The 13,767-nt window shown below is 35.7% G+C and overlaps 1 protein-coding gene across 2 annotated transcripts; it reads left to right on the forward strand.

The window, feature by feature from the left end:
• Nucleotides 1–429: 429 nt before the first annotated feature.
• Nucleotides 430–5,141, forward strand: LOC132110221 (palmitoyltransferase ZDHHC15B-like). Of its 2 annotated transcripts, XM_059516815.1 has the most exons (11): nt 430–547; nt 863–889; nt 1,051–1,145; nt 2,393–2,513; nt 2,602–2,671; nt 2,785–2,817; nt 2,945–3,065; nt 4,159–4,291; nt 4,494–4,620; nt 4,704–4,816; nt 5,101–5,141. In XM_059516815.1, exons 1-11 carry the CDS (start codon nt 430–432, stop codon nt 5,139–5,141), a joined length of 999 nt encoding a protein of 332 aa, XP_059372798.1. The 2 variants fall into 2 exon arrangements, with proteins under 2 accessions (XP_059372798.1, XP_059372799.1); XM_059516816.1 differs by lacking the exons at nt 863–889; nt 2,602–2,671; nt 2,785–2,817; ... (3 more) ...; nt 4,704–4,816; nt 5,101–5,141 and adding an exon at nt 3,263–3,272 and having other exon boundaries at nt 2,393–2,514.
• The last annotated feature ends 8,626 nt before the right edge of the window (nt 5,142–13,767 follow it).

A 13,767-nucleotide genomic window follows, 5' to 3' on the forward strand; every position in this document is an offset into this window, starting at 1 on the left:
GTGACAGCAGTGCCAATTCACCTGTCACTCAAGTGGCCACGCCCTAAATAATGCAGAACTTTAAGGCTTAATATAATTTAAACGGATGAGTTATAAAAAAAAAAATTCACCCCCCTCACAGTTGTCATGAAGGGCAAAATTAGCTATATAGACCAAAATCATTTTTTGCACCAGGCTGAAAACATGTTTTTTTCTGCTGTAAAGTTGGGCATTTTAACATGGGGAGTCTATGGGATTGACTCTCATTTGCAGCCAGCCTCAAGCGGCCAGTCGATGAATTGCAGTTTTAGTCACTTCCTTATTGGCTTCACTAGAGAGAGCGGGAGGTTGCCATGCAGTAGTAGAGATGAGCAGGCGTACTAGTAGATGGCAGAGCGGATCTAGCAGAAGAGGAGCAGGCGCGCTAGCAGATCCCAGAGCGGGCTGATCATGGCTCTGTCGAGAGCACTCAGATGTTGTCAGAGGATCTTCTCCTGGATTCCCGTCTTCATCATCTCCTCTGTGGTCCTCTGGTCTTACTACGCGTATGTCTTTGAGCTGTGCTTCGGTAAGAGCTCACAGTTGATTCGTTTCTACAGGGCTATAGGTTGTTCGTCTGTAACAAGGAAGTATCGTGTGGAGTCCACAGTGTTTCGTCACGAAATAAATCGGATTTGAATCTTTGTATTCGCTCGTCTCTTTTTAAATACATCTGACATATGGTTATTTACATGAGCTGTGTCTCAAACCCTAGTGAGCTGCCTGACTAGTGACCACAGTGAGGCCGTGGTTTCTGTCATTTCTGCCTAGTGAGGCAGGTCACACGGTTTTGAGACACATCCGTGATGTTTGGCGACACTGATCCTGATTCTGTGTTTTTCAGTTACTCTCAGTAATCATCTGGAGAGAGGTTAGTGATCTATACTAACATCTGGGACTGTAACCAGCCTAACGTGACTCACCTGAGCTTGTGAATGTGCTGTGTTTGTTAAAAATCATGTCCACAGTTGTGTTCTCATGGAGTTAGTTTGGGACATGAATGACTGGTAATAATGTGTGTTTTTTCCACAGTGATGTATTTGTTGTTATTCCATGTCTGCTTTATAATGTTCTGCTGGAGCTACTGGAAGGCCATCTTTACTCCAGCATCTACACCGTCTAAAAAGGTGCCTGTGGTTTATGAGTTTGTTTCTAAAATAGTGTTTATATGAATCAGAATGTGTGAGTAAAACTTGTAGTTCATTGCGCTTCTTTTTTTTTCTTCTTTTTTTTTTGCCTACACCAAATCTGCAAAACCATGCCTTTAAAAATGGTTTTCAATTGCACAAAACAGTTTTTGCACAACACAACACATTTATTCTCTGTGTAACACACACAAATCTAACAGGAATTAATATTTTGGCAAAGGTGTTTGCCAATGTTCACTATTTTGCGAGAGATGTGCAGCATTTTGTGTGTGCAATTCTTGGGATTTCTGTGTAAAGTAAAAAAAAAAAAAAAAGAGGGCAAAGTTTTGATAATGTATGCAGTTGGAAAACTGTAACTGCATAATATTCATAATAACAAAACCTTTCTAAATGATGGTGGTATTATTGATACTGCTCTTTTAGTACTGCATTTCTACAGTTACCTGAGGCTGAAGAAAAACTAATTAACCTAATTAAGGTCAATCTCATACTTACTTAATCAGTCTTATTTTTGGATTCAACTTGGACTAATCTACTCTTTTATGTAACTGGAAAATAATTAATAATAATAATAATAATAATAATAAGATGATGACTAAATTGTAAGACTAGTCTAAAGTAGTGCTTTCAAATGATTAATCACATCCAAAATAAAAGTTTTTTTGTTTATGTAATATATGTGTGTTCACTGTGTATATTTATTATGTATATATATAAACACACATACAATGTTTATATTATAACATGTATATAATATGCAAATATAACATATTTTTCTTAAATATATACATGCATGTGTGTGTCTTTATTCATACATAATAATTATGCACAGTAAACACTTTATTTATTTATTTATTTAATTAATATGGACATATCAATAACATTGGACAAACCAGATGCACTGTTTAAAGTGTTATAGCACATGTGCTAATTTTCAACACTTGTCCATAGGGGCTTTTATTTTTATTTTAACACACATATATTACAAAGAAAAAAAAACGGATGCAATTAATCATTTGACACCACAAGTCTAAATCTGTTATGTAACCAGTCCCTTATTTTGATGAGAATCACCTTTGAAAAAAAAAATAAGAATTACAAAAATTAAAACAATACACAAAATAGTCATAATAAAAAAACGAGAATTTCTTGGTTTTTACTAAAATGTCACAAGGCAAACAAATCTTAATGGTTTTCTAATCCGCTTTAATTTCCTTTAAATCTAGTTCCATTTATCATACAGTGATAAAGAGAGGTATGAGATGGAAGAAAGGCCAGATGCTCAGAAGCAGATTCTGGCAGAAATCGCCAAGAAACTTCCCATCTGCACGCGCGCTCAGTCAGGAGGTATCAGACACCTGGCAGTGTTTGCCAGTCAGACATGTGACCGGATGTAAACACGGCCAGCTGATCTTCTTTATCTCCGTGTCTTCAGCTGTCAGGTTCTGTGATCGCTGTCAGGTGATAAAGCCAGACCGCTGTCACCACTGCTCCGTCTGTGAAACGTAAGTGCAGCACTGAAAACAGATCGCTCTACACAAAACCCCTGTTTAATTAAACTTACAGGATGCTGTTGAGCGACACGACCTGATTTCACTGTGTTCCTCTGCTTTTGTAGATGTGTTTTGAAAATGGATCACCACTGTCCATGGTAATGTTTTACATTGTGAATCAAGTAATCTATTGTTCTCAGTTGTGTTAATCTTATCTTATAAGCAACATTACATTACAGTTTGTACACTCAGACATAGGAACTCTTTGTATGCTGTGCTCTTCAGGGTGAACAACTGTGTGGGATTCTCCAACTATAAGTTCTTTCTGCTGTTCCTGTCTTACTCCATGATCTACTGCGTCTTCATTGCATCAACAGTGTTTCAGTACTTCCTCAAGTTCTGGGTGGTGAGTTTCAGTTCTGATGGAGCTCATACTGTATTAACTATAAGCATGCACAAAATGCAGTGTTTCTGACCAATATCAGTAGTCCTGTAATATAATGTCCTAAACACATACATACTAGGGATGTAATGATATCAAAATCTCACGATGCGATAGTATCACGATTTGAAGTCCACGGTAAAATATTTATTGCTATATAAAAAATTTTAAAAAAGACAAATGAATCGGCAATTAAAAAAAAAAAAAAAAAATTTACATTTTAAAGTTAAATTATATGAGAGTTCAAAATTAAGAGCTCGGACCAGTGTTCTTAACTAAGAAAACATCAGAAAAACTTAACTAAGAAAAAGTCAGTGAACTGACTCGTAAATGAACCTTAAAGGGGACTCGAACCTCTTTTTATTTGTGATATGCTGTCTCAGTCTAAATTACATTCACACTGGTGTTTCAGGAAGCCAAACAAATTAGAATATAATAATAACAACAACAATGACAGTAATAGCCACATATTATTTTTGCTTTGTGGGTTTACAGTGAATTTATACTGTAATAGCATAGAAGCATCGGTAGGCATGTTAAACTGTTATGAATTCACTGTAAACCACGGCTTATTACTTTAATAATAAACCTGCTGCTGTCAAAGAAACATTAGTGCTCACTGCTCCTGGCTGAATAACTTTTGTAACATTAATAATAATTAATTGATATTTAATTTATACTGTGAAGACTATGCAGTGTTATTTTACATTTATTTACTACATTTTGCACCTGAAAATGTCTTTTAGATCTTCCTGGAAAACCTGAAAAGCACTGTTTACTGAATTTGTATCTTTGTTCTATTGCATTTATGTTTTTGATATTGCTTGTAATTTGCTTCTGTAGAATCAGGCTCACAGACTTTAAAGGGATAGTTCAGTCAAAATGATAATTCGGTTATAAATAATGACTATCCTTCAATGGCATGTACACTGATAATTGCTTTTTTGACTATAGCCACAGTTTGGTGCAATAAATGTATTTATGAAAAAAAAAAAAATTAGGCTTGTGCTGCTGTGAAATATATACATTGCAAAAGTTTCTTTGCATTTTTTGTTAGGGAGATCTTCCCAATGGTTCTGCGAAATTCCACGTGCTCCTCCTGTTGTTTGTGTCGCTCGTGTTTTTTGTCAGTCTCATGTTCCTGTTTGGCTATCACTGCTGGTTGGTGGCTAAAAACAGATCCACGCTAGGTAAGAAAACCTTTCTTCTCATGCTGAATTGCTGGGTTCTCCTTTTACCTTTTCATTGTTTTTCTTCAAGAAGCAGAAACTTCATGAAACTTTCTACTACTTGCTACATTTTGAGCTTGACCTTTGGCTAGCAGAAGTGATTCAATATGACTCATATTTCTGGTGTGGAGCGTTTAACCTCAAAGAACGTTCCTGTTTTCAGAGGCGTTTTCTGCGCCAATGTTTCAGAACGGGCCTGACAGGAACGGCTTTAACGTTGGGCTCAACAGAAACCTCCAGCAGGTGTTTGGAGAGGATAAAAAGCTCTGGTTTATTCCAGTGTTCACAAGGTGAGCTCATGTCAGAACTGCTCACAGTCTGAAAGGATGAGAGAATGCATTAATTTCCCATGTGTTGTGTTTGTCTGTCATAGTCAGGGTGATGGGCATTATTTCCCGCTGAGGACCCTGCGTGAATCTGAGAATCCTTTATTGGCCAACGAGGGGGAACGGATGGAGGACGCTGGGTCAGATGAAGAAAGCACAGGTGAGATCACATTCAAGCTTAATGTCATTGTGTACTTCAGGCACATCTGATATACTCAATGTGCCACTAAATGTCAGTTCTTCTGCAACTTAATTGCACTTCATTGTCATTATGTAAGTCATTTTGGAACATCTGATCATTTTAAATCATCTCATCACAAAAAATAGTTTGTTAATGTTAAGTGTGGCCGTCTTGTGTTTCCAGTTTATATTGTTCAAAGAAAACGGCTTTTAGACAGATTTTTAAACAAGTGTTAACTCCCTCCAATCCAATGTTATTTTCAGATGAAAATGGACCTTTAGTCATTGTTAGGACAGAATCATAATCACCGGAAGGGGAGGAATACTCGGTGAGTATGGACTTCAGTGGTGAAGGCTATTACTATTAGTGTTAATAGTATTAGTTGATTACTATTAGCTCATATGTAGGGCAAGTAATTTAGGCATTTTCATTCCTCAAAATGATCTGGTCCTTCACACTAGTGATCCTGGCAACACTACTCAATATACAAATCAAGATCTAGTAATCTAGTATTTAGTCTGTTCCCATTTGTCCCATTTGTTTCTTGTTTATTTGACCAGTGGGATCCTGTCTGAGCGGTTTAAGAAAGCACCTTGAATTAGACGACTGCATTCCAGATACTGGATCATTCCAGAAAAGCCTGTTTCTAGAGAGCCAGATATATCAGGAACAGTGAGGAGTTTCTTGTAATGCTGATTACTTTGAACTCTTATGAAAAGGAGAGCCACATCAGGACAATCACTGGCATTTCCAGATTTCATAGACCCGTTGGACTGTTTATTATCATGCTTCAATGAGAAGAGATGGACAGCGCTATGATACCAATGTTTTAGTTGAAGGTATTTCTAAGATTTTTTTTTTTTTTTTCACATAGTGGGATAAACCTTTGAAAACTTGGACATTTTCAGATCATACTTCACTCCAAAAATAAAGTGAGATTAAATTAAGCCTGTTCATTACCATATTATTTTTAATATTTATATATCTAAACCTGCAAAAATGCAACACTAAAGTTTGTGTAAATTGTTAAGTATTTATACTTTTTGGTAGTATTCGCTATCCTACGGTACCTTTAATCTCTAATTGAAAGGAGCATTGTAAATATATGAATCAAATAATACAACATCTGTATAGCAATAATTAAGCAAAACGACAAATTCAAGTATCTGGATGCATTGTAGTGATGAGAACTGGGGAAATGTGATAAATTATAATATCACAAAATAAAACAGGCTTCTTGTTTATCATGCACAATATATTTCCAATAAGAATATGAATTCCCTTTTGATTTTGGGGTGAAATATGACATGGACAGCTTCAAACAGAGAGCTCTTTCTCTGTCTTGTTTGTGTGTGTGTGAGTGTTGTCACCATTAATTCAAGTCTCCATACTGAGTTGGTAAGAAGTCAATCCAAGGATTTCTCCTCTGTATATCACTGTCTTTGGCTGATATTTTTGAGCTTGTTTTAATCTTCGATGACTGGGACTGTTTTCCTGTGGCCAATAACAAGCAGTCTGGATTTGCCTGCTTTCTTTTGCATTGTGATGCAAGATAAAGACATTATGATACCTCTCTCCCTGTACATATTTAGGAAGAGGCTGCTGAGGTCAGTATTGTTTAGGACTCGTAAAACCCAATACAAAATGTTTTTAATGTATTACTGTGAAACCCATGAACACATGAGGCTGTTTTCAGATGATGGAAATGATTGCCTTGTTTTCCTCAAGTAGATATGACATCACAGTATCGTATCATATCGTATCATAAGTGGACGAGTAATCCTTTTGAAATTGAAGTCAGTCAATTTGAGAGTATTTATGTGGCCCTCTTCAGATACTGTAATTGTCTGCATAAATAATTGAAATGACTTATCATATGATTCTCACTTATGAGGATCATTATTAGCCAATGCTTATTGTTTGATTTGCACTGCCCCTAATCTGAGGGCGATCATTGCTTCCTTTGACTGTGTATGCGCTCAAACACTTTCCTTAAACTCCATATCCACTACATTTTTCCAATGGTGCAAAACATGGTTTTGTTTGAAAGTTCTGATGAATAAATGTCAAAAGTCTTTCAATACTCTATTTTGGTGAATTCTAATATTACTAAGCGTGCCTTTTAAGAAGTCACACATTACGACTGGAAAATGTTAATATATGTATTTTCATTTATTTGTCTTTCAGAATTATTTTATGGTGAAAGGTCAAATGTAAAAAAGCTTGACAGCAGTCTCAACTGGCAAAGATCACACCACATTTTTTATGTGCAACACTCCTTTGCCAATATTAACCTGTCAGATATTTTAAAATTCACGTTGATAATACAAATGATGCATTAGGACTTGCACTTACTGACCTAATAAACTATTTTGGATTCAAGCAAAATGTCACCGGACCCACTCATCGTTTTAATCATATGCTTGATTTAATTATTGTTGTTGCCCCCATCAAATTGAAAAAGGTTAGATAAAAACGTACTGTGCCATGTTATAACCGTAATACCCATTCTCTCAAGAAAGAAACTCGTAGTCTTGAGTGCAAATGGAGAAAAACTAACTTAGAAGTCTTTAGAATTGCATGGAAAAACAGTATGTCCAGCTATAGACAGGCCTTAAAAACTGTTAGCGCAGAGCATATACACAAACTTAATGAAAATAACCAAAACAATCCAAAGTTTTTATTTAGCACAGTGGCTAAATTAACAAATTACCAGACGCCACCTGATCCAAATATTCCACCAACGTTTAATAGTAATGACTTTATAAGTTTCTTCACTGATAAAATAGAAAAGATCAGAAATACAATAACAAATGTAGATTCTACAGTGTCTAACACTTCAGTTTCATCCATCGCACCCAAATATTAACTGCAGTGCTTTACAACTATAGGACAGGAAGTGCTAAATAAACTTATTACTGTATCTAAACCAACAACATGTTCATCAGATCCTATGCCCACTAAATTACTGAAAGAGTTGTTACCTGTAGCCGAAGAACCTCTTCTCAACATAATTAACTTGTTGTTATCTTTAGGTCACGTACCAAAACCATTCAAGCTGGCGGTTATTAAGTCTTTTATTAAGATTAGATCCTAGTGAACTGGCAAATTACAGACCCATTTCAAATCTTCAGTTTATGTCTAAAACATAAACTAAAACATTGTGCTCCTTCCTGCAAAAAAAAAAAGATCTGTATGAAGGTTTCAGGCCCCACCATAGCACAGAAACTGCACTTGTTAAAATTACAAATGACCTGCTTCTTGCGTCAGATCAAGGCTGCATCTCATTTCTAGTCTTACTTGATCTTAGTGCTGCTTTTGACACCATAGATCATGACATACTCATAGATCGATTACAAAACTATACAGGTATTCAAGGGCAGGCTCTAAGATGGTTTAGATCCTACCTGTCCGATCGCTACCATTTTGTTTATTTAAATGGGGAGTCATCTCATTTATCATCAGTAAAATATGGAGTGCCACAAGGGTCTGTCCTCTGCTATTTTCAATAGACATGTTGCCCTTTGGTTATATTATTAGAAAATATGGGATTAGTTTCCACCGATATGTTGATGATACTCAACTATATATCTCATCGAGACCAGATGAAACTTCTAAATTATCTAAGCTAACAGTGTGTTAAAAATTTAAAAGATTGGATGACCAATAATTTTCTCCTATTAAATTCGGTTGAGACAGAGATATTACTTATTAGACCAGTACACAGAATCTCGTAGGTTACAATTTTCAAATAGACGGATGTACTGTTACTTCCTCTACATTCAAAAATCTGAGTGTTATATTAGATAGCAACTTGTCTTCTGAAAACCATATTTCCCATATATATATATATATATATATATATATATATATATATATATATATATACATATATATGTTACGGATCACTCGGGAAGCTGAGGAGTAACAGAAAGAAGATGTTTATTGTACACAGACACAAGCAGAGGAGCAGGTAGTAATGAGTGACAATGAGGATGGATCCATGAAGGTAGGGTGAAGACTTCTTGGAGGGACGGTGAGCCACACACACTTGGGGAACTGGGTCTTCGGAGAGAATCGCTGGAGAGAGTAGAAGAGGAGTTAGTCCTTATAGTAAGCATACAGGAATGATCTTGTCGCGAACGTGACCGGACAATGTTTGAGTGCGTGTGTGGCTTTTATGGTGCTGTGGTGATAGGCTGGTGATGAGGATCAGGTGGATGTGATTTAGAACTCAAGTGAGGGTGTGCGTTGTGATTGTGTGGAGGTTGAACCTGACGTGTTTGTAACAATATATATACATTATATATATATATATATATATATATATATATATAAAAACAGGATTCTTAAATCTAAGAAACATTGCCAAGCTACGAAACATGTTACCTGTTTCTGATGCAGAAAAGCTAGTTCATGCATTCATGACCTCTAGACTGGACTATTGTAATGCACTGCTAGGTTGTTGTCCTGCATCTTCAGTAAACAAGCTAAAGGTAGTCCAAAATGCAGTGGCTAGAGTCCTTACTCCAACTTTATTTATAAAGCACCCAATAAAACAACAAAGCCGACCAAAGTGCTGTACAGGAAGTTCAACTAAAAGAATATAAAAGCAAATAATAAAATCGACAGTACACAACATACAAGACAGACCAAAGGGTAACTACAGTAACAATATCTCAGCACTCATTCCTGATCAAAGGCTAAAGAAAAAAAAAGTTTTTTACTGCTTCTTAAATTCATTCAGAGAAAATAATTGCCGCAAAGACACTAGCAAACTGTTCCAAACCCTCGGGGCAGCTACCGAAAATGCACGGTCACCTCTGAACTTTTATTTTGATCGAGGAACATGTAGGAGATTTTGTCCATGTTAATGATCTCTTTGACTCTTAAACATGAATAAGATCAGCAATGTATGTAGGGGCTATATCATGCAGGGATTAAAAAACAAAAATTAAAAATTTTAAATTAATTCTATAAGGTACTGGTAACCAATGCAATGATCTCAAAACTGGAGTAATGTGATCATACTTCTGAGTACCATCAGTACAGTATGAGTTGCAAAATAAAAAATAAAAAACATGAATAAGCTTCTCCAAATCCATATGTGCTAAGAAAGGCTTGATCTTACTAATCATTCATAATTGGTAGTAATTGGAAATCATTCTAATTTGAGAGTTAAATCTTAAAGCACTATCACAGATCACACCCAAGTTTTTTACTTGATTTTTCCTAAAAGGGCTTAGTGTTCCCAAGTTAATTCCAGCCGTATCACTCCTTTCAGAGGGACCATATATAATGATCTGTTTTCGATTCATTAAAACTCAAAAAGTAAGCAGACATCCAAGACTTCTCCACCAAGACACCTCATCTAAACAGGCCAACAGACGCCCCAATGCACTGGAAGAATCTGGGTTAAAAGACAAATACAAACAAGTCGCATCAGCATAAGAATGAAATGAAACACCATATTTATCCAAAATCAGTCCTAATCAGTCCTTTATCCATCATAAGGCATTTCCACAGATACCCACAGATGTTTCAAGATGAGATATAAGTATTTGATGGCCAATCGTATCAAATGCTGCCATCAGATCTAAAAGTAAAAGTACAGTAAAATTTCTGAGATCAGTCGCAAGAAAAATATCATTAAAAACTCTCAGCAAAGCTGATTCAGTGCTGTGATGTTTTTTTAAAACCTGATTTGTTTCATTTGTATCAACAAACGACCGAAGTTGGGTGAGAATGCTCTTCCCCATGATTTTAGCCAAGAATGGAAGTTTTGCGATTGGTCTAAAATTAGCTAACACACTCTTATCCAAATTAGATTTCTTCAAAAGGGGTTGAACCACTGCATGTTTACAGCAGTCAGGCACAATCCCAGAAAACAAACTTTTATTAATTATAGACACTATAAAAGGGGCAACTGCATTTAAAACTTGCTTTAATAAATGGTTCGGAACAATATCTTGAGGAGAAGTTGTAGACTTTAGTCCGAGTATAATATCCTCAAGGATTGAGAGATTGGTCCAAAATTGGAAAAAGTAACCCCAGATACCGATTGCTGAATGACATAACATTAGTTATTGTTCTTATGTACATCGGATGTTTGATTTATGAAAGAATTAAAAAAGGAATTGTATAAATCTGCAGACAGGTCTCCTACCACCTCTAATCTATGAGTAATAATGGAATCTAAAATAAAACCCTAGGATTATAATAATTTTTCTCAATAAGATCTGCAAAGTACCTTGATCTAGCATTTTACAGCCCTTTGAAATTTAGACAGAATCTCTAAACATTTCATAAGAAATGTGTAACTTATCTTTTTTCCATCTTCGTTCCGATCTTCATCAACTCCGTCTTAATCACCCCAATTCTACAGTATCTGCACTGTCTACTTATTAAGTTCCGTATCAGTTACAAATTATCAATACTTACCTATAAGGTCCTTAATGGTTTAGCTACTGCGTACCTAACTAGTCTTCTACCACGCTACAACCCATCACGCACCCTAAGGTCACAAAACACTGGACTTCTGGTAGTTCCTAGGATAGCAAAGTCAACTAAAGGAGGTAGATCTTTTTTGCATTTGGCTCCCAAACTCTGGAATAGCCTTCCTGGTAATGTTCGGGGTTCAGACACACTCTGTCTGTTTAAATCTAGATTAAAAACACATCTCTTTCGCCAAGCATTCAAATAATGCATCTCATAATTTTGGACTGCAGTTATAACTGATCAAATACACATTATTATTCTTTAGCTTGGGTTAAACTAATTAATTTTTATTGGTTGGAACAGCAGCTACGCTAATGATGTCTCTATTTGTTTCTCTGTTTTGCCATGAGATTTACATCCTGTGGTAACTAGGATTTACTCAAGCTCCAGTCTGGATCCAGAACACTTGAGAATAGATTACGCCAACCCCTCAGATGATGCTAACCCTGAAACAGAATACAGAACTAACAAATATTGCTGTAAGTGTGATTGCATCATAGAATAATTGCTGTTAATAGTGTTCATCGTCTGTTTGATTACATCTTAAATTGATTTTTCAGTACATTTCTGCCATATGCACATACACTGACAGTCACCACTGATAAGCTACTACTAAATACTGTAGAAACTTAATTTTCTGTAAAGTTGCTTTGCAATGATTTGTATTGTAAAAAGTGCTATGCAAATAAACTTAAATTGAAGTGTTGAAGTAAAGTGTTCCTGTGGCTCAAGTGGTAGCGAATTGTGTTAGCAGCACAAGGTTGTGGGTTCGATTCCCAGGGAACACATGTTAGATAAAAACTGTTAGCCTGGATGCACTATAAGTCGCTTTGGATAAAAGCATCTGCTAAATGTATTTATTTATTTTATTTAATGTGCCCCCGAGGGGCGTGTAATACGATTATGGGTGCAATCCACTGCATCTTATCGTGTGGTAAAAAATGCCTTTATTGAGGTTTTCAGTATCTCCAACAGAATAAAGGCACACTAAGAATCGCAGCGCTATGCAGACTGTCTGTAGAACAGTGAGAGTGTGGCTCCGTGCTGTTCTGTGATTTATATTTGGACCCAGCAGCCTACAAAGATATCGGATGCCATCACCTAAGAATCTGTACCTTTCAATCAAGATATTCTTCTGCAAAGGCCAATGGGTCTGATCCTGTCCAGAAAGACTCTTTCATGCCTGAATGCTCGTCTGAGTATTAAGAACTTTATCTATCTATCTATCTATCTATCTATCTATCTATCTATCTATCTATCTATCTATCTATCTATCTATCTATCTATGTCGGTCTGTATCTATCTATCTATCTATCTATCTATGTCGGTCTGTATCTATCTATCTATCTATCTATCTATCTATCTATCTATCTATCTATCTATCTATCTATCTATCTATCTATCTATCTATCTATCTATCTATCTATCTATCTATCTATCTATCTATCTATCTATGTCGGTCTGTATCTATCTATCTATCTATGTCGGTCTGTATCTATCTATCTATCTATGTCGGTCTGTATCTATCTATCTATCTATGTCGGTCTGTATCTATCTATCTATCTATGTCGGTCTGTATCTATCTATCTATCTATCTATCTATCTATCTATCTATCTATCTATCTATCTATCTATCTATCTATCTATCTCTATCTATCTATCTATCTATCTATCTATCTATCTATCTATCTATGTCGGTCTGTATCTATCTATCTATCTATCTATCTATCTATGTCGGTCTGTATCTATCTATCTATCTATCTATCTATCTATCTATCTATCTATCTATCTATCTATCTATCTATCTATCTATCTATCTATCTATCTATCTATCTATCTATCTATCTATCTATCTATCTATCTATCTCCACTTCCACCCCTTTCTCTTGGAAGGGCTTTATCTGTCTATGTCGGTCTGTATCTATCCATCCATCTATCTATCTATCTATCTATCTATCTATCTATCTATCTATCTATCTATCTATCTATCTATCTATCTATCTATCTATCTATCTATCTATCTATCTATCTATCTATCTATCTATGTCGGTCTGTATCTATCTATCTATCTATCTCCACTTCCACCCCTTTCTCTTGGAAGGGCTTTATCTGTCTATGTCGGTCTGTATCTATCTATCTATCTATCTATCTATCTATCTATCTATCTATCTATCTATCTATCTATCTATCTATCTATCTATCTATCTATCTATCTATGTATCTATGTATCTATCTATGTATCTATCTATCCATCCCCGCCTCCACCCCCTTCTCTTGGAAGGGCTTTATCTATCTATCTATCTATCTATCTATCTATCTATCTATCTATCTATCTATCTATCTATCTATCTATCTATCTATCTATCTATCTCTGCCTCCACCCCCTTCTCTTGGAAGGGCTTTATCTATCTATCTATCTATCTATCTATCTA

Source organism: Carassius carassius, chromosome 29, assembly GCF_963082965.1.
Source record: "Carassius carassius chromosome 29, fCarCar2.1, whole genome shotgun sequence".
NCBI classification, from domain to species: domain Eukaryota; kingdom Metazoa; phylum Chordata; class Actinopteri; order Cypriniformes; family Cyprinidae; genus Carassius; species Carassius carassius.

Bases quoted from the DNA above. Each gene is read 5' to 3' on its own strand.
- LOC132110221 (XM_059516815.1), top strand. From the start codon at position 430: ATGGCTCTGTCGAGAGCACTCAGATGTTGTCAGAGGATCTTCTCCTGG. The intron at 548-862 runs GTAAGAGCTCAC...TGTGTTTTTCAG, and splicing joins TGTCTTTGAGCTGTGCTTCG to TTACTCTCAGTAATCATCTG. The intron at 890-1,050 runs GTTAGTGATCTA...TTTTTTCCACAG, and splicing joins CAGTAATCATCTGGAGAGAG to TGATGTATTTGTTGTTATTC.